The 20,916-nt window shown below is 46.5% G+C and overlaps 1 protein-coding gene across 2 annotated transcripts in view; it reads left to right on the top strand.

Moving 5' to 3' along the window:
- The window catches only part of ACTN2 (actinin alpha 2), a 74,382-nt gene that overhangs the window by 30,331 nt on the left and 23,135 nt on the right, over nt 1-20,916 (top strand). The window contains exons 3-10 of one of the 2 annotated variants that reach the window (XM_040464963.1): nt 431-550; nt 1,346-1,432; nt 5,368-5,455; nt 7,219-7,297; nt 11,093-11,174; nt 14,237-14,322; nt 17,202-17,294; nt 19,054-19,284. In XM_040464963.1, the coding sequence (XP_040320897.1) occupies nt 431-550; nt 1,346-1,432; nt 5,368-5,455; nt 7,219-7,297; nt 11,093-11,174; nt 14,237-14,322; nt 17,202-17,294; nt 19,054-19,284 (866 nt within the window). Of the gene's footprint in view, nt 1-430; nt 551-1,345; nt 1,433-5,367; nt 5,456-7,218; nt 7,298-11,092; nt 11,175-14,236; nt 14,323-15,464; nt 15,551-17,201; nt 17,295-19,053; nt 19,285-20,916 lie in introns of both variants that reach the window. The other variant, XM_040464962.1, reaches the window with a different exon arrangement.

The raw sequence follows: 20,916 nt of genomic DNA, 5'->3' as shown, positions 1-20,916 counted from the left end.
GAGGGCGATGGCAAGTCTGCCCCGATCCATATATCTTCATAATCAGGTGTCTCAGCCCTGGCAGCCACCACGGTGATTTGGACTAGGCTCTCCTGACTTCCTCTAATAGCTAGTCGGCGGCTCCAGACGCTCCCAGGATACCAACCAGCTTTTCTCCGTTCTCCTTTGTAAGTTGGCTCGTATGTGGACCAAACTGGAGTCTCCCGGCAGATCTGAAAAGCATATGGCTCCACATCAGTCCATTGGTCTTGAAAGTTTTTTTGGTCCGTGTTCCTCTACACTGTGATTTACAGAAGCCAGAGACCCATCAGAAATAGTCAGATACCGTGCTTTCCATTTAAGGAAGCACTGACTCTGAATGTTGGCATCTTGGTTCCACGTCAAGGAATTAGTTTCTCTGTGCCTACGCTCTTCTTTTTTCATCTGACAGGGGAAAGGCTGCCGAAACCTGACCGAGGAAAAATGCGATTCCACAAAATTGCTAATGTCAACAAAGCCTTGGATTACATAGCCAGCAAAGGCGTGAAACTGGTGTCCATCGGGGCTGAAGGTAAATGAGGTGTGAGAAGAATAACCTTGGCTGCCACACTGATCTCACAGTGGGGGGCAGGTGTGCCTGCTGCCGGATGAATTCTTCCCTCCCTCCCTTCTGTTGCTTGTGTCTGCTTCACGTCAGGCTCTCTGGTAGGCTCTGGTGTCTAGAGATGAGAATAAAAGGTAGCATGAATGGGAGACCAGGCTCCGAGATTATCCGTAAAGACGAGAGTGAAATATAATGCTGTCTTCTTCAAACCGATTATCGGCATGAGAAAGACCTTAACCTTCCCAGTCACTCTTAAAAAGAACTAATTAATAGGAGGAAAGTGACCTCTTCCTTCTCTGGGACATTGGGAACCCTGGAGAGTTTGGTAGGAGCTGAGACTCCCCTGCTTCTTAGTTTACACAACTGAATCCTGTGAACCTGCCACCTGGGGACCACTGGAAGGATCGGGGTCTAAAGAACAGCCTGTGTTCTGTGTATCTGTCGACTTAGAACCCTAGCCCATCTAGTCTTTACACTTTGGAAACTCTTGGGTTGTTTTTGGTGATTATGCATTCGCAAGATTTGTGCTTATGATTAACTCAGAATTCATTTAATCTAGAGACATTTGGTTATGAATACTGTATTTATAACTAGACACGCTGCCACACTTACAAAAACATCAACTGGTCTTTCTGCGTATGGATGTAGTTTCCGATAGCTCAGAAGTCAAAGCTTAGGGGAAACGTACAAGTTCTAGGAGAAGTTTATGCACCGGTTATGTTATCACGACACTAATTTGTTGTTGTGTTTTCTCACCTAAAGAAATTGTGGATGGCAACGTGAAAATGACGCTGGGTATGATCTGGACCATCATCCTTCGCTTTGCTATTCAGGATATTTCAGTTGAAGGTAAGAGACATGGTTGAAGATCTGATGGTAATAAGATACTTGGAGTGATTGTGTAAATTGAGTTCATAAAGTCAAATTTGAATAGGGCTTTTAAGCTGGAAGTGCCATTTACATGATTTAAGGAAAGATATGGGAGTTGGGTTTTCACAGGTTTTATATTTGTATGGGAAAAGACCCCAGCAATACTGTTTCATTCACGGGGGTGGAGTCATTTGGGGAAAAGGTGAGCACGTGTTCAGAACAGAAGTCGCTTTTTAAAATGAGCATTTTTTTGAGCTTCTAATTGCTTATTATACTAGTAGGTTCACAACTAGAGCAGTGCTGTTAAGACTTAAAGCTGAAACACGTTTTTTCAGGTGCAAAAAAACAGTTGCAATCTGAGTTCATTCATTCACCCTCCCTCCTTCCCTCCCTTCCTCCCTTCCTCCTTTCACTGTCTGTCTTTCTGTCCCTCTTTCTGTCTTTCTGTTAACAAAATCTCTATTGTTATTGTATCTTTCGGCCCAACAACTGTTCTGTCACTATAATAGAATCGTAATCCTTGGCGTTCCACCGAAGATGAAAATCTTTAGTCTTTGACGCCCACTGTACTCCTAAATATTTTGATGAATTCAGCACTGTTGAAAAGTGTCAAATTGACATTCTCAAAATTAGAACTTGGCCTGTTTAGGCTTCACATCACAAAATGTATAGCCGCAGAACATATTTAAATAAGGCGGTGTGAATTGTCCAGCCAGTCAGCATCCTGTCATTTGTCACCTGACAGGTAACCAGGTACCTGCATGGTGAGGGGGGCGTTGTTTATAATTCTGCCCAGGATGGAGTCCCTGTTGACGCTGGTTTTTCAGATGACGTCAGTTGCTAATCAACCAACAAACACTAAAAAACCACTAATTTATCTACTGCTGGACCAGATGGCCTGAAGCCTATGGTATTTACCCTTAAGGAGTTTCTTACCCACTTAGATTATTCCCGTCTAGCACTGAAGCCCCACTTGTGTCATCTAAAAATCCAAGTAAGATATGATGTATTAAAATCTCAATAATTCAGGCTCAGAAATGACAGCCAGCTTGAATTAATAAACAGCCTGAATTTGAAAACTTCCATAAATGTTCTTTTATTCAAGCACGTTTCTTTCATTCCGGCGAAAATAACAAAATGCTTCTTAAAAGTTCTCACTGTATTATTAAGAGGCGGCAACTCGTAATAACTTTACCAATTTTATGTACTTCCAGATATACATATTTAAACAGTTAAACCCACCTTAAAGAACAAATACGAATTTTTTGGTTTTACTATTTTAAAAATGTTTACTTATTTTGAGAGAGAAAGAGAGAGTGTGAGCAGGGGAAGAATAGAGAGAGAGTCCCAAGCAGCCTCCATGCTCAGTGCAGAGCCCAGTGTGGGACTTCATCTAACTAGGAGATTATGACCTGAGCTGAAATCAAGAGTCAGACACTTAACTGACTGAGCCACCCAGGTGCCCCTATTTTTATTTCCTTTTATTTTCTTTTACTTTTTTAATGTTTGTTTGTTTTTAAGAGAGAGACGGCACATGAGCAGGGGAGGGGCAACGAGACGGAGACACAGAATCCAAAGCAGGCTCCGGTCTCTGAGCTGTGAGATCATGACCTGAGCTGAAGTCGGATACTTAACCGACTGAGCCACCCAGGTGCCCCGGTGACTGGCAAATTTAAATTTCCATAGCAGTTGTGAGATTTTATTCATCTACTTTACCTTTGTTTGCCTTGCTAGCCTGTACAGTACATTATTTCTGTACTGGCGTACTTTTTCTTATTAGTTCTATTGGCCAGGACCACTAGATAGGGAGTTTCATCCTTCAGCATCTGTACCAATTAATATTTGAATGAGGTCTTAGAACTTTCAGTTGCTTTTCCTTTTTTTTAAAAAAAAAAATTTTTTTTTTAACGTTTATTTATTTTTGAGACAGAGAGAGACAGAGCATGAACGGGGAAGGGTCAGAGACAGGGAGACACAGAATCTGAAACAGGCTCCAGGCTCTGAGATGTCAGCACAGAGCCCGACACGGGGCTCGAACTCATGGACCGTGAGATCATGGCCTGAGCCGAAGTCGGCCGCTCAACCGACTGAGCCACCCAGGCGCCCCTCAGTTGCTTTTCCAAACAAGAATTTTCTAGAGAAGAGATGTGAACAGGAATCATTCAAGTTATTCCATAGCACATGAAATTTTGGGAGTGTGTTTATTTAAACTGGGTTATAGGTCAAAAGGAAGTCAGAACTAGAATGGATAATTTAAATAATTATGGAATACTTATTTTGATATTAAAAAAAATAAACTTGAACTCTAACTGAAATGGGAGGCCAAGTTCCAGTGTTAGTCAAGAGTCCGTGTGTTTACAGGGGTTTTCTAAACTGTTAACACTTAAAGACAGACAGAATCCTAGATTTTAGGAGCGGGTTTGAGGAACTGTTTGGATATACGTAACTTTGGGTTCTCCAAGAAGCAAGTGCCAGGTGGGTAGTAGATGCTGTCTTAGTCTGCTCAAAAACACCATAGACTGAGTGGCTTGAATAGCAGAAATTTATTTTCTCATGGTTGTGGAGGCTAGAAATCCAAGATCAGGATGCCACTGTGGTCAGTTTTTGGTAAGGACCTTCATTTTGGCTTGTAGATGACCCCCGTCTTGCTATGTCCTGTATCTCTTCTTATAAGGGTGCTAATCCCATCATGGGAGCCCCACCCTCATGACCTTATCCAACCTTAATTGCCTCCCAAAGACTCCCTATCTAAATAAGTTCAGTGCTTTAACATCAGAATTTTAGGGGGATAGAAACATTCAGTCCAGAACAGACATGCAGGAGATTTGGGGGGCTGGGGTGGGTGGAGGGGAATGCCTGTGAAGAACAGGAAATGGCCAGTGCGCTTGGCCAACACCCATGCTGGAGAAGGGAAGGGAAGGCTTGGGAGAGAAGAGTCTTACCTGCAGTGTGGTCCTTAGGTCTGTTCACAGGCTGGCGGGGAGCCCTTATGCCTCAGTTGCTCTTAGAGGAGCCCCACATGCACAGGATGGCCCAGTTCTAGGGTCCCTCCCTCGCTCAGTCTTTGGCTGGAGCAGCTGAGGAAGTATGGCCGCTGGGGAGGGAGGGATGGATTCAGAGTGCCACCTGGGACCTCTGTGAGCTGCCCTGTGCTCCCAGCAGCAGGACATCGGAGCCGCACAACTTCATGGCTACCACAGGGGGGTGGTGTCATTTCCACTTGGTCAGAACTCAGGTGGCCAAACCTGAAATGCACTAATGAAAGCCTTTCAGTATTATAACAATCACTGGGTAAGGGAGTAAATCTGAGACACTGTGGCCTCTAGTGAATTCCATTTACCCAGGATTCCAAATGGTAAGTGAATTGAATGACAGGTTAGTGAAGTCATAAACTACACACAGATTTTAAAGTTTCCTTTAAAAATGGTAAATTGCCCAAATCCCTGAAGTCTGGTTGTTTGATACTTATGGTATCATAACTTGCAGTTGCTTCTGCATTGTCCTTTTTATTGTTTAAAGTTTATTGTATTTATTTTGAGAGAGGGAGTGAGGGAGGGGCAGAGAGGGAGAGAGAATCCCAAGCAGACCCCACGCTGTCAGCATGGAGTCCAACGCAGGGCTCGAAGTCATGAACCGTGAGATCATGACTTGAGCCAAAAATCAAGAGTCAGATGCTTGACTGACTGAGCCACCCAGGTGCCCCTCCTCTGCAAGTCTCTTAAGTGTCATCACAAGGCAGTCCTTGGGCACAGGGTTCTGGCTCCTGCCCTTCTACAGAGACCACAGGAAGAGAGGATGTGTTTGATGGTTGCCCCCCACCCCCCCCCAGGACGTCTCCTTTTAGAAAGTGACTGGGAGTTGGGTGCATTAAGTAGTATTTCCACGCGGACACTTTTTCTTGGCTGTCATTACAGAAACCTCTGCCAAAGAAGGTCTCCTGCTTTGGTGTCAAAGGAAAACCGCTCCTTATAGAAATGTGAACATTCAGAACTTCCACACCAGGTAAGCAGCCAGGGCCCTGGGTTCTTACATTCTTACTGGGATCCTTAGATGGCAGGGAGGACAGTGGTTCCTTATACTGGTGTCTTCCTGCTCCCGTCTGAGCCATGTTTTATGTATGTAGAGGAACCGAGGCCATAGAATCTCTAATGCTTAAGATCTCTCTGGGGGTGGGTGGGGGTGTCTGATTAAGGTTTGAGGCGCTGGTAGAACAGCTTGGTATTGGTAAGTGAATACCTTGCAGCACCTGAATGGGGCTTCACAGTTTGGAGGTGTAGGACTGCACCTCACCGTTGCCTTCACCTGGTGTTGGGAGGAGGTGGAAGGCGGGGCTTCTCGGTGAGAAGGCCACCGAGGCAAAATGCGTGTTCCCACAATGGATCGTCTGCACACCGATGCCTCCCTGTGTTCGACGGGGAAAGACGCTTCATCGGCCAACTTCGTATGCTGGGATTCGAGAGAAGTAGAACACTCACATTTGCAGAATGACAGGAACCTGGAGAAATGAAAGCTAAATGCCATTCGAGAGCACGGTTTTGCCACGTGCTTCAGTATTCTACCTCATGCACCTCATGCAGGTCTTCTGTCATTGCTGTCTGTGGGTAGACGAGCTGTCTGTATTGTCGCCCTTTATACCGTGGGTTACCTATGAATATAAACGAGTCCCCAGCCACTGTGGGTAATCAGAGAGATGAAGGGTGAGGATGAGCCACAGGGGAAGATCGGGGAGGTTCTTCTGGGGAGACAAGTATCAGTAGAGTGTCTACCAAGTGTCAGGCACCGAGCCTTGAGGGGCAGAGGTGGGAAAGAGGACTTCCTGCCCCTGTAACACGCAGTCTGGAGGGCATGAGGAGCCACCAAGGGCTGAGACCTTCTGCCAGCATAAAAGTCAACCAGTTCCAGACTGGCTTTTCATTGACCTTCTTGCTTTCCTCCTTGGGCCCAAGATTGGCCCAGGCACTTCAGCTGTGTTGCCCCTGGGGCTTCCCTCCTGCCCTGCCTCCCCTTCCTTCCCTGGAGGAACAGAACTCCAGCTCCCAGCCCTCAGTGAACCCCTGGTCATCGCTGGGAGGCTCACCGCCCTCGGTTGTCTGAAGAACGGTTAGCGCAGGTGTCTCTGGGGAAACAGACCGGAAGCCCAGGTCCTCCTCGCTAAGTCCCTCAGGTGCTCGCTTGTCTTTGCCTTTTTAAAAACATGTAAAGAACCTTATGGGGAAAGACATGGGAGTACCTGGGAGCTCATGGTGACTTTTCAAGTATACTAGGAATCTTGGAGAGAAGTATGTCGTGGACATTTCGGGGTAGACATCCTCATGTGTGTTTATTGGGTAGACCCTGGCACTTGGATCCACATGGGAGACTTGGAGGAGAGGGAGGAGGGGTTTAGGATGGAGGGCACTGAACCGGGAGGAGAGCAAGACACAGTAGAGGGGCATCTTCCTTCTCGTCACTGCCGGGTCTCCCAGCCCAGAACCAGAGTGGGCTGGCGGGACGGGGAAGAGTCCTGGGCCCGAAGCTATAAATGAAGAAGAACCGAGGACCCTAGAAACCCCCTGGAAAGAAGACTGGTGTTCAAGGAAGGGACTACAGTATACTGGGTTGGGTAGGGAGGGAGGTACATGGGGCCTTTGGTGCATTAAGTCAGACAGAAGGGCGTTAGGGGCCATGCGTCCCAAATTTCGGGGCTCCATCTGACCCAGGGCTGACCCTTGCTGCTGCTTTTTCTCCATTAACACGTGTTCCTGTTCTTCCTGACCATCATGCAGCTGGAAAGACGGCCTTGGACTCTGTGCGCTCATCCACAGACACCGGCCCGACCTCATTGACTACTCAAAGCTTAACAAGGTCATTCTGGGGACCTGGCATGCAGCGTCTCAGCATGTTGTCCAGAAATGAGCACATCAGCACTGAACTCACACGAACACCCAGGCTGCCACCAGCATCGTGTCCCCAGCTAGCCTTGCACGTAGTGCAAATGGGAAGGGGAGCCAGGAAAATCCTTTTATTAGCGATTAATTAATTATTAATGTTAAATAATGAAGATGGGACAAGACCCAGAGCCACATCAGCCTTTTGGCCCAAATTAAGATATGTTCGTCCATTTGGCTTGATTTACTTTGAAGGTTTTTAGAGATGTGTCTCAGAGATTTTACGCTCCCAGATTGTAAATATGAGAAGTGAAACATCTATGGTTTGGGGTAAAGAAGGGTTCAAATACCCTAGGCCTTCCTTTCAAATTCCCTTTACCTTTTCTGCAGGGTTGAGCTGCAGACATTCTCACTCAGAATTGATTAATTTCTCACACAAGGGACACTCCATAATCATCTTGCCATTGACAGAAGGTATTAGCCGTAGCCTCGGAAAAGGGTTTCTGTCGTTCAGTTTTGCTCTCTTTAGAAACTTCAGCTGAGGAAATTTTAATTCTCTGTTTAAGCTTAAGCTTCAGTTCGCTTAAGTTTCCACTAGTGTCAGAATCCTTTCTTTAACAGTGGTTTAAAAACGTGAATCTGTGACAGAGAAAAGAATGCCAGGCCCCTTCTAAACCTGGCGGTAGGTAGTCCTGCTGCCCTAGACTTAACAACGTGTGAAGATCGAGGACTAGAGGCGTTGCCTGCCCCGAAGATGTTCCCCCAAGTGATGGTTACGGCCCAGTTCCTTCCGGTTGCTGGTGTGCTTCGTGGCCTTCACGTTGAGTCACGTGTTTTGCTGTGGAACTGTTTCTGCTGCATGCTGCCCTCACCTGTGTGGTGCGCACGGTCATGGGAAGAGTGTCCTGGCTTTTGCCACCTTCTTATTACTTTTTTGCAATGATTATTTTAATGGTTGTTTTTGTTGTTGTTTGTTTTAAAAAAAAATTTTTTTTAACATTTATTTATTTTTGAGACACAGAGAGACAGAGCATGAACGGGGGAGGGTCAGAGAGAGGGAGACACAGAATCCGAAGCAGGCTCCAGGCTCTGAGCTGTCAGCACAGAGCCCGATGCGGGGCTTGAACTCACGGACCGCGAGATCATGACCTGAGCCGAAGTCGGATGCTTAACCGACTGAGCCACCTAGGTGCCCCTAATGGTTGTTTATTTTTGAGAGAAAGAGGGCCCCAGCAGGGGAGGGGCAGAGAGAGAGGGAGACACAGAGTCCGAAGTAGGGTCTAGGCTCCGAGCTGCCAGCACAGAGCCCGATGTGGGGCTTAAAGTCACGGACCGTGAGATCATGACCTGAGCCGGAGTCTGACACTTAACTGACTGAGCCACTCAGGTGCCCCTGGCACCTTTTTAGCTGTCACCTGCTCACTGCCTCCCTCCCGGCCTGTCTCCGATGACAGCTACTCTTGAGAAATTTACTTGTACCGTAATGGAAGGTTGCCTGAGTGCCTCAGCTTTTCAAACACAATTCTCTTATTCTGGAGTTATTTTGAAAAGTTTCAGACTTGGAGATAGTGTATATTTTTTTCAGTGAATCTCGATCTTGTTTGCAAAATGAAGAGATTGTTCTAGATTGAACGAGTTTCATTAGCAGTTTACGGTGGTTGATTTTTATTACCAATGGTCCACAGACCTGTGGTAATTTGCCATGTCTGATGAGTGAAAAATGATAGCAATTAACAGTAGCAGTTAATAGTTACACAGCTCTAGATTAGAGTCGGTTATAAATAAATACGTATATTTATTATACACATACGTATGTATTAATATGTAGGTTGCACATGCATAGATATCACACATACATACATTCATACATGTACTAATATGTATATTGTGTATATATATTATTTTGTGTATGTTACATATACATACATAGTCATCCAATACAATGCACAGTAAAATATAATGCACTGATGAAGTAGGTCCTATTATTATCCCAGTTTTATAGATGAAGGAAGTAATGGAATTCAGAAATCTGCCCAAGGTCACATGGCCAGTAGCTGAGCCAAGAAAATACTTAACTGCCACATTTTCTCTCTCTCAATCACAGTATAAATGAGGTGGTTTTCACAGAGTCGCAGAAACATTGTTGTAATTTTTTTGAGAGCGAAAGAGAGAGAGAGAGTGTGCAAGTGAGTGAGGGGCAGAGAGAGGAATGGGGCTTACACGATGTATGACTTGAACTCACGAACTGTGAGATCACAACCTGAGCTGATGTCAGGTGGTTAATGGCTGAGCCACCAAGGCGCCCCATTATTCTATTTTTAATACTGAAATTTTTCTTATGTGTTTAAAACAAAAAGAAAGATACTTTTACTCAGCGATTTGGCTTTATAAATAGATGCATAAAATACACAGGTAAGACTCACTTGGTGATAAGGCTGCTTTTAATGAAATGATGATATGCTTTGTTAAAATATTTACTGGAAAAAATGTTTTGCCTGAAATGTATACTCTGTGAGGCCAGGAAGCTTACTTGGGTTTCTTTGCTGAGCCTCATGAATGTGTTTTTGAAGGCTGCCCTTCTAAAACCGCTTCAGCATATGAAACTCATTCTACTCCTGTAAACCATTGCAGTTTCTAAAATGTTTAAATGACTTTGATGTTAAAATTCATTCAAGCGATCCCAGGACTAACACTACTTTTCAGTTTGATTTTCTATCTTACCTACCCCTATCCCATTTAAGGTTCCTAATAATCTCTTAAGTGGATCAAAACAAGAAGTGTTAAATAAGTCTTTAAATTTTTCTATGTTTTAGATATACACCTCTGGTTAAATTTATTTTGTTATGTTATAAATTAACACACACACACATATAATTTAACCAATCTTACTGTGAAGGTAAATGTAATCTTAAGAACAAAAATTTCTTCACAATTTTCATAATTTTAGTCTTTAGCTTCCCAGAAGCATACTTTTTTTTCAAAATTTTTAATGTTTGTTTATTTTGATTATTTATTTTGAGACACAGAAAGCATGAGTGGGGAGGGGCAGAGAGAGAGGGAGACAAAGAATCCAAAACAGGCTCCAGGGTCTGAGCTGTTAGCACAGAGCCCAACACGGAACTCCAACCCACAGACCATAAGATCAGGACCTGAGCCGAAGTAGGACACTTAAGCGACTAGGCCACCCAGGTGCCCCTAGAAGCATAATTTTTGCTCTTGGTAGCCATCTTGGTAGCCATCTTGCTCAAGGGTAGCTGCCCTTGCTTCTTTAGGGATCCAGATGTTTCACCGGCTACCATGTTTTCGTCCTCTTTACCCCTCAGCTTTCTTACATCTAAAACAAAGGTGTTAGACATTCTCCATGATGCCCTTCCAGATCTGGAAAGTGTACGTTTCATGATTTCTTCTGGAATCATTTAAATGTTGTCATCAGTAGACTTGAAAATAAGCTTGGAGGTCTTCAGGGTTCTTTCCGGTCCGTGAGAGAATATCTGTCAACTTTTCTGCCTACAAAGCAGTTGGCCTCTTCATTTGGCTCACATCTTATGATTTGCAGTGTGCATGGCTCGTGTGGCTTTCACATCATTTTTGGTTTTTCTCTAAATGTTTGGAGGGATTGGGAAAAGATAAGAAGGAATATTACTTACACTCTCATGGTTATGTGGTGGGCATGAGAAAGTCTCCTCTGAAAAGTAAGGTATGTAAAAAACATTACTCGTAACCCCTGTCCAAAAGATACTTTCAAAAACTGGCTATGCTGTGTTTCACACAGGATGACCCAATAGGAAATATTAACCTGGCCATGGAAATTGCAGAGAAACACCTGGATATTCCCAAAATGCTGGATGCTGAAGGTAAGAGGAAAATTGTGTTTACCGACTCACATAAAATCCGTGGACTGTGCATGCTATGGCCATGTGTGGGGGTTTGTAAAACTGTATAGCCAAGTTACATCTGGAGTACTTAAGAATCTGAGGAAGTTTCTGTCCTTGGCCACAGGAGGGTTAAGGGAAATTTCCTTGTACCTGGCTCTTGAATTCTTTTTAAAAATCCTGCTCAAAACCACGTAGCAAAACTATAGTGAAAATAATTTGATAAAAGGTTCAGCTTTGGCAAAGAAAAGGCAGAATGCTTTGCTTTGTGATTTGCTTTGTGATTTTTATTTTTGTAACAACACATCGTTATTTCTCTTAACAATGGAGACAAGTTTAGCAAAGAAATCTTGTGAAGTGTCAGGACTTCACAAGGGAAAAAAAAATCCTTCCAGCCAGAAGAAGTTACAGAATCGAAATACACAAGACTGAACGTTCAGCCATCAGTGTGCCTCTCAAGCTTCCACGTTTCATTTTGGGTCTAAATTACATTTAGTTAGATCTGAAAGAAGCTAACTTTCTCAGCAGTTTTTCAGCTGAGCACCATTCATGCTGGGGACTGGTTTCCAGTAACTTCTGTGCTCTCTGCATGTGATGAATTTGTGTGCGTTGTACCTACGGCACACCATTGAAAGGACAGATATGTGGAGACCATCCATTCAATTCACTTGTTTGCGATTCTCTTCTCACTCAACAGATGTGTATCGAGCGCCCACTGTGTGCAGGACCCTGCTAGGTCCTGCAGGAGATCACGAGGTGTGGAAGGCAGGGTCCTACCCTCAAGGAACTTCTATTACTATGTTTGTTGTTGATACTATTCTTCCCTGATGGTCCATTTCTTCCCCTAATTGACATGGTTGGGGGAAAGCAAAGAACTTGATTAGAGGCAATTGTCAATCTTCTGATCCTCCTTATTTTTGGTGATTGCATTTTGAATTATAAACTAGGTGGCTTGAAACAACGCAAATGTATTCTTTCATGGTTCTGTAGGCTACAAGTCTGGAATCGAGCTGTTGGCAGCCTCATGCTTCTTGCAAAATCTGGAGAAGAGGTGTCTTCCTTCCTCTTCCAGCTTCAAGAAGCCCCAGGCATTCCTTGGCTTATGGTATCATCCATCACTCCAACCTCTGACTTTGTCCTTACATGACCACCTTCTGTCCATGTCTGTCTCTCTATCTCTTTCCCTCTTCTTATAAGGACACCAGTCATATTGGGTTAAGGATCTTCCCTACCCCAGCATGACCTCATCTTAACTTGAGTATATTAGTGAAGGCCTACTTACAAACAAGGTCACATTCTCAGGTACTGGGGGCGGGAGTTAGGACTTCAGTATATCTTTTTGAGGGACACAGTGCAACTCAAAACAGTGATCTTTGAAGTAGGGTTCTAATTTTACCCACTTATTTGAGCATTTAAAGAAATGTTTATTCATTTAGAGAGAAAGGGTGTGTGTGTGCGTGAATGGGAAGGGGGGAGAGAGAGAGAGAGAGAGGAAGAGAGAGAGAGGATCTCAAGCAGGTTCCATGCTCAGTGCAGAGCCTGACACAGGGCTCAATCTCATGAACCTCAAGATCATGACCTGAGCCAAAATCAAGAGTCAGATGCTCAGCCGACTGAGCTACCCAGGCGCCCTTTAATTTAATCATTTTATCAAACACCCACATTATTGGGTGTTAACACTTGAATATACTCCTCTGAATCTGTGTACGGTTTTCAAAAGCTCTTTAGAGAGAGAAAGTAATAAAATAATGAAGTAGCAATGGAGAACAGTTGCTTTTCCTTTTTGTCTGTCTGTCCTCTCTAAGCCAAGTTTACATTTGTGCGATACCTCCTTGGACCTTTCCATAGAGTAAATAACTACCCAGAATTTACCCACTTGAGTTAATAGCTAGAATACTAAAGGGAGGAAAACACAGGAGACATTTAGCTAATTAATGCCTCCTTAATACACTGCAGTTGAGGGTGAGTTCAGGGTCACCATCATTATTCCTCTGGCATGCTGACATGCTTCTTAGTCGGTAGATTTTCCCCCTTCGTTTCTGAGTCCTGGTCTGGGCGTGTATCCATCCTATGTATCCTTCCAGGCCAGTGAGACGTCCTGGTACGCCTTCATTTCCTCCTCCCTTGTGACACATCTTAGTCTATTCCTTTTCTTTTCCTTTCCTTTCAAATGGTTCAGAAAAAGGCTTACATACTATATTATTTTCTTTGTAATTTCTCACAGGAAACTTCTGGCAGCGTCGTGACCTTGACTGCCTTGAGTGTGGGGCATGTTGTGATATGACTGCCCGACAGGTCCCGGGCTATGTGACCGACCCTTTGTCCTTGCTACCTGCACTCAGACTTCTCATCACCACAGCACTGTATGAGCATGTCCCTGTTTTGGCCACAGCACGTGCTGGCCACCTCCTCTCAGAACGCCCACCCCTCTGGTGAAGGCTCGCCTTCCTGCCTGCGGCTGCTGACCTCACTTCCTGTCATTTGTGTTGGTCTCCGGACCCTATGTGGGGATTTTCCAGTGGCTACTTGGGCCTCTCTCCCATGAACAGGTTACCTGTAACAAACACTGGGGAAACTTTCCTAATCTTACCCGTCTTCCCTGCTTTTAAAACATCCTGGAAGTTGTTTCCCTGTTTTCCTCACAAACCTTTCCTTAAGGTGAGCACCAGGCTTCGATTCGTGGGTGCGTATGTGCTGTGTGGATCTCGGTTGACCATGGGGCCCTCCTTGCGTACCGCGGTAGGGAGTCTCTGGGAATGGGCTGTTGTGTGCATTCTGTGGGATCCTGGAGTTCTGACTCTGGCTGTGGATGGGACTGCCTTGCCAATCTAGGGGTCTTCTGCACTAGCCGTGTCCTTCTCTTTGGCAATTCTCCGAAGTATACAGAGAGTAACGACTTCTTTGATTAGAGCCAAAGTTTTGACAACATAAGTGTGTGGGGGTGAGGGGGGAAGATTCATTGCTTTGGCTTCTCTGAGGCCGCGCTTGGCAAAGCCTGTGGGTACTAGAACATCCGAGTAGTTAACCTTCTTTTCTCCACACAGATTTAGTATACACTGCCAGACCCGATGAGAGAGCCATAATGACTTATGTTTCCTGTTACTATCATGCTTTTGCTGGTGCACAGAAGGTGAGGATGTAAAACATGAGTCACCACTCACCCTTCACCTTCTGTGTCTTAATTTTTTTTTTTTTCCCAATCATTTTTCTCTTTCCCCCTCTCCTCTGAGTAAGGAGACCTGTCTGGTTCTGAGAAGGCAGTCATTTGTCTTTTTTAGTCTAGTTTTCTTTGAAACTTCCTTTCTGTCCATGCAGTAGTATGCTGTTCGTGTTTGTTTTCCAGAAGATTCCATACTGTTACACAACCCCCGCATCCTTTCTATTAATACCCTCTGAAAACCCAATGACTAGGTTTTCACCCTTAGGGAATTACAAGGTATCTTTTTTTTTTTTTTCCTTCAATTTCGTTTTGTCCAGTGACGGAACGGAGTTTACAGGTAAAAAGCAATTCAGAAAAAAAAAAAAAAAAAAAAAATGGTGTTGCCCAGGTGAAGGAAGAAAGGATGTGTGGTCACACGGTTCTGTTTTCTCTCTTCCTGTTGGTTATTTCGGCAGCTAATGCAAACGCTAGCAAGAGTCACAATAAGTACAAGCCGCGTATATCCTTCTCTTTAGATGTTTTATTACCCATGGTGATTTCTGTAAATGGCAAGGTAAGTACGCGCAGAAGGCATTAAAAGCCATGCCCTCTCCGGTGAACATCCTCCTTACAGGATCCAGAAAGCCAGCAGTTACAAAGGTGGGGTGGGAAGGTGGCAGGAGAGATGGGGGCTCGGAGCGCTGCCCGGATTCACAGCATCTTGCGAGGTCACATGTGTCGCTCAGAGCGAAAGCGGCAGATGACCCGATGTGGTCAAAAGATGAGCGGACGTGGGCCTCACACGTCATTAGGAAGTGATAGCAAGCCCTGAGGTGCAGCACCCAGTCCCCCCCAGTTAATGGCTCAGCTGTACTTTTACAAGCTCATCACGGGGCAGGGGAGGAAGAAAGGCCCTCCGTTGGATTGTTTTAAAGCCATGCCGGTCCCAGTTGTTCTGTTCACAAACCACGTCGGGGCTGGAGAGCCTTCCTGAGCGCCGGCACTGTGGGCCCGAGAAACACACAGAAAATGGATCAGTGTAAACCAATTTGTTCTTCCCTTTGTTCACCCTGGTTTCTACTCTTCATCTGTGTGTGTGTTTGTTCTCTGTGTTATTTTTTCCCTCCCTTCAGACATTGTGAACACTCCCAAGCCCGATGAAAGAGCTATCATGACATACGTTTCCTGCTTCTACCATGCGTTTGCGGGCGCGGAGCAGGTATTCAACACGTGTCGATCTGGGCTGCTGTTCTGCATCGGTTTTAGTTGTGTGTGTGTGTGTGTGCGTGTGTGTGTATGCGCGTGCGCCTACCTGGGCGTGCATTTGTACGCTTCACATCTTACCCTGGAATCCTTCTAAGTGTTTTGTAATGACCTAATATGGCAAGTTCCAAACTGGGAATTGTTTTTGGTAATAGCTTTAACTTTAGACAGTTCCTGAAGGTTTTTTTAAATTTTTTTTTATCTTTCCTCCTTTTTTAAAAAAAAAAATTTTTTTTTATCGTTTATTCAATTTTGAGAGACAGAGACAGAGTGCAAGCTGGGGGAGGGGCAGAGAGAGAGGGAGACACAGAATCTGAAGCAGGCTCCAGGCTCCCAGCTGTCAGCACAGAGCCTGATGCACGGCTCGAACCCACGGACCGTGAGATCACAACCTGAGCCGAAGTCAGACGCTTAACCGACTGACCCACCCAGGCGCTCCTATCTTTCCTTCCTTCTAAGCTCCTGCTTTTATTTCATTAGTAAATTGTGGGAAACATTTGTGCTTTAGGAAAAAACAGGTGCCTTGAAAATGGTGCCACGTTCATTGAACAGTGAAGGGGACATTTGTTGAGGAGAGACGAGCACCTTGCTGGTGTCCCTTATTCTCCTCTGCCTAGAGACTGCCTTCACTGCTCAGTGATCGGTTCTGACATCCTTCAAGACTAATCTTAATTGAAATAGCAAAATGATAGTAAGGTTAAAACCTCAGAAAAATCCACATTTCTTAAGACACACGTTGTGAGTGATGGTCCCTCAGCTACCTCCATATGCACCTGTCTCTTGCCCCTTCACCTGTCTCTGCTTGGAGAAAACCGATGGATTGTGGTGACAACATAGTATTGTTTTCTGTGATTTCTTTATGACTGTCACCAGCACATGATGCTAACTGCAGATGGACCCTATGGCGGGCTTTAGAGGCAAGGCTTTGGGACAGGTTGGGGGGCCGGGGGGGGGCAATTTGGCTCTTCTTGGTTCATCACATGGTCGTGGTTCGGGGCACTTTGCCACTCCTGGCCCAAGTGCCCCTCCACAAAGTTATGGCCGAGAATTATGTACACCTCAACCACTTCTCATGTACGTTAAACAAATCTTGCTCTGTGGAAGGTTCCCACCTAGCAAGATCCACATATTTATTTTAGGACAAGAGGTCTTCTGTTAATTCGGTGCAATGCCAATTGCAGGAGCCAATTTTTTTTGCTTTGATTTCCAAAGGCTGATGGTATTTAGAGAGTTCTCACCCCACTGTCAGGAGGTCAGTAGAGTACTCGGGTGGACATTCAGGGACGGGAGAATTTGGCTTCCTTGACCCATTTATTTCTGTCACTAACTTGCTTGCTGTTTTATGAAGCTTCTGTTTTAGACTAATGGTATCTCCCCGTTACTCCCCACAGTACATTCAGCCTGCCGTGTAAGTCTGTGTAACAAAAGGTGTGAAACGATCCATAGTGTTAAACAGCCATACCCTCAGCCTTACTCCACCCTGACTTTGAATCTGCACTGTTTACAGCACGCCATCACCTCATCCCCTCTCCTGCCCTCTCACGCTCCATTCTGTGCATGCGCCTCCCTGTCACAGAGCTGTCCTGTTTACCTATTGTGTTTTACAGGCCGAGACAGCAGCTAACAGGATATGTAAGGTTCTTGCTGTGAATCAAGAGAATGAGAGGCTGATGGAAGAATATGAGAGGCTAGCAAGTGAGGTAAAGGAAGCGGGGGACCGGCAGTCCTGTCCATTCCCACCCAGAGGGTGAGGCACGGAGGGTGAACCCCGACTGTCAGTGTTGCCTTTCTTTGCATTTTTCATCTCAGATGGAATCAAAAGTAGGGAGCTACACTCGATCTCAGAGGTGGTTCGTCTCGTAACAACTTACTTACTGGCCCAGAAGCAATCCTGATGGGCTTCCCAGCCACCCCGAGGCATAGAGGTCGTTCATGTGTTTTCAGAAGGGGGGGTGTGTGATGCCATTCTCAGCTCTGCACCCCCAGGGTCGGACGCCCCCCGACGACTCACTTGCCTTACTTGTTTTTTTTCTCCCTGCTTCATTGGTTACTGACCTCACATAGGGTACCCTGTGTTATTCCAAAGCCCTGCTCTACACAGTGACCGAGCATCATAGAACTGTTGTGAGACGAGGCTCAGCCTTGTGTTGTCTATGAAAACCTAGAGGGAGACGTGGGGGAGACAGGGCCCTCCATCCAACGTCCTTGCACATGAGTTTCCATGATGCCTCCTGCAGCTCTTCAGCCAGACTCTAGGTTACAAAAGCACTTTCCACGTCGTTCTTCTTTCTGTTCTGATTTTGGCCGAAGTAGCAACTTGCACAGCCTCGTCCTGCCGCGACGTGGCTTCTCCCATACAAGGGACGGGCTGAGTGCCGTGCACGGCCACATACCCCTCTGGCTTGATCTCCGTGACAGCGACGCATTATCACAGACCAAATCATTTTCGCTCTGACTGAATTTAGCTGATACGTGGTCTGTCCTGGCAAAAGCGTCGGGATCCTGGGAAGCAGTCTTCCAAAGGAGTGTTCATGGTAATCCCGCCGGATGGTGCCGAGTTTCTATTTCCCTCCTGCTGCGATGGGAAAATTCGGTTTGTCAGCAGTGTTTAACCCCGGCAGCCCACTTCAGGCACCACCAGGATCAAAGGACAGATACTCCTCAGCAATTACATCCTTCCTTTTCTCTCCTGGTCCTTTGTTCATCCTCCTCAGACCCTTAGACTGCCGGTGTATCACCGGTTTAACTAGCTTTCATTCTCACCTGCTGTCATAAATGCAAATTATTAGTGGCCTTTCAGCTTGTCAGTAATTTAAGAGAAGGGGGTATATCACTTCCTGCTTAGAAATTCACTACCATTTTCACTTCGACCATGTGGATTTCCTTGAAAGCTAGATAACAAATCAAAATATACACTGGTGGGGAGTCGGTCCCAGGTCGACAGTCCATTTCTCTGGTGAATAGCTTCATTAGATTTGAGCTTATTCAAAAGAGAGTTACATTTTTAAGCCAAACCCAAGTCTTTGCTGAGTTTCCATTTCACCCTGTCAGGTTTTTGTTTTCCATTTGAAAGCTCCATCCAGCATTTGTCTGCTAATGTCCGGTCCCCGAATTTCCTGGTAACGTCCCATTTTTGTGGAAACATGACTCGTGCTGACTCTTAAGTTTCTGACCTGTGTGTGGCATCGTTGGGGTGATCGCCAGTGGCCATGGTGGGAGGGACATCGAAGTTTTCATTCATGCCACTGTGCGCTGGGGTGCCGTCTTATTTTCTCCTCTCGGTCGGGAGTTACTGTGTTCGTAGTCTGTAATTTGAGGAACGTTGGGTGAACCCATGCCAGTTGTTAGGTGCTTCTGTTTTTTTGGTGTTGTTGTTTTGGGTTTGGGTTTGGGTTTTGGTTTTTAACGGGGGGGCAGTCTGCTGGTGTTTCCAGCAGCGTTTCTGTGCTTTGGGAGCAGCTGTTGGAATGGATTCGTCGCACGATCCCCTGGCTGGAGAACCGGGCCCCTGAGAAGACCATGCGCGCCATGCAGCAGAAGCTGGAGGACTTCCGGGACTATCGGCGCAAGCACAAGCCGCCCAAGGTGCAGGAGAAGTGCCAGCTGGAGATCAACTTCAACACGCTGCAGACCAAGCTTCGGATCAGCAACCGGCCCGCCTTCATGCCCTCCGAGGGCAAGATGGTGTCGGTGAGCGCCGGGCCGGGGTTCCCCCTCTTGTTCAGGGAGCCTGTTCTCTGATGGGCCGCCCACAAGGCCGCCTTGACTTCTCCGGTCCTTGCAGCTACCAGATACAACTTTGGCCCTGTAACCCCTTCCTTCCAGATGTCTCCGACCCACCAGCATGCAGGTCTCTACCCCTCCCTGCTCCAGGTGCAGGGCCTTGCCAAGAGCAACCTCTACCGCTCTCCTCCCCTCCCTGCCCTCCTGCGACCTGGCCTCGTCTTCCCAGGCCTCCTAGCATCTACATCTCGTTCCCTCTCTTCCCTGTTCTTTCGACCCAGGCACCTTACCGGAGCTGGTGCTACATGCGTATCCCTCCCTGCACCTTGGCTTCCCGGCTCCGCTGAGTCACTCACACCAGCACACGGGGGACTGGAAAATCCCAGACGCCACCGCCTTCGCTGCCTCCCTGTAGCTCAGGCCTGCCCTCGGCTCCCCTCGCAGCAGGCAATCCAGAGGGAGCTGTCAGTGGCAGCCCTTCTCACCTCCTCGCTGCTTCTTTACTCCTTCTGCCCTTCACCACGCGGCCACCTGGCGTGTCCCCTCCTGAGACCGTTCCTGTGCAGCTCAGCGGCGTCCGTGGTGACATTCCGGTTGTCACTTTTATTTTCATACTCTCTGCTGCTTTGACCCCATTAACCACACCTCCTCCTTGACATTCTTTCCGCCCTGTTTCCTTCCCTCTCCATCCAGGGCTCGGCTCAGAGCTTGGCCGCCTCCTGCCCCCTGCCCCGGGGTCCATGGGGGGACGTCTCTCGGGGGTGGGGCTGACCCTCTTCTCCACCTCCGTACTCCCACGCGATCTCCCTCTCAGCACCTGAATGCCGTTGCCTCCCAAGCTGTCGATCTCGAGCTTCGATTCCTCCCCGACATCCAGGTTCATGTACCCACCTGGACGTCTCAGAGCATTTTCAAAGCTGACCTGTCCCCGAGCCCCTCTGTGGCGTGCTGTCTTAGCAGATGGCATCATGACCCCGAGTTACTGATGCCCCAAACCCAGGCCTCATCCTGGACTCTTCCTGTCTGTCACCTTCTCTCAGGCAGTTGTTCAGCAGTCCCACTGGCTCTGCGTCCAGGTTCCAGATTGTATCTTGTCCGTGCCCTGGCCTGCACCTGCACAGCCATGCTGTCTGCTAAGCCACCTCTCTCTCTTCTAGGGCCCCCCGTGGTCCTCCTCTCCCTGGCCCCTAACATTCACTTTCGGCACAGCAGCTGCTGGGCTCTTTTCAGAATGTAAACCAGGATGTGTCTCTACTTAAAACCCTCCAGTGACTTCCTAGAATATTTTAACTAAGGTCCAGATTATGTTATATATATTACTATCTGGACTAAGGTCCAGATTACATTATATATAATATATAAGCCTATATTATAGGATCGCATGTGATCTGACTCTCTTCCCACCCAGCTGATCCCCACTCCATGTTGTGTCACGTGCCCTTGGTGCTGTTCCCTGCACACAGGGCCATCCCCGCTTCAGGCATCAGTGCTGACTCCCACCTCTTCATGTGACTGGCTTTTTCTGTCATTGAGATCTTGGCTAAAATGCCACCTCCTTGGATGTGTCTTCTCCAAGTGACCTACCTGAAGGAACACCGG

Source organism: Herpailurus yagouaroundi, unplaced genomic scaffold (genome assembly GCF_014898765.1).
Source record: "Herpailurus yagouaroundi ecotype Mexico unplaced genomic scaffold, PumYag 530, whole genome shotgun sequence".
In the NCBI taxonomy this organism is placed as follows: Eukaryota; Metazoa; Chordata; class Mammalia; order Carnivora; family Felidae; genus Herpailurus; species Herpailurus yagouaroundi.
The sequence above is the reverse complement of the archived record's forward strand: the minus strand, read 5'-3'. Positions and strand labels throughout refer to the sequence as shown.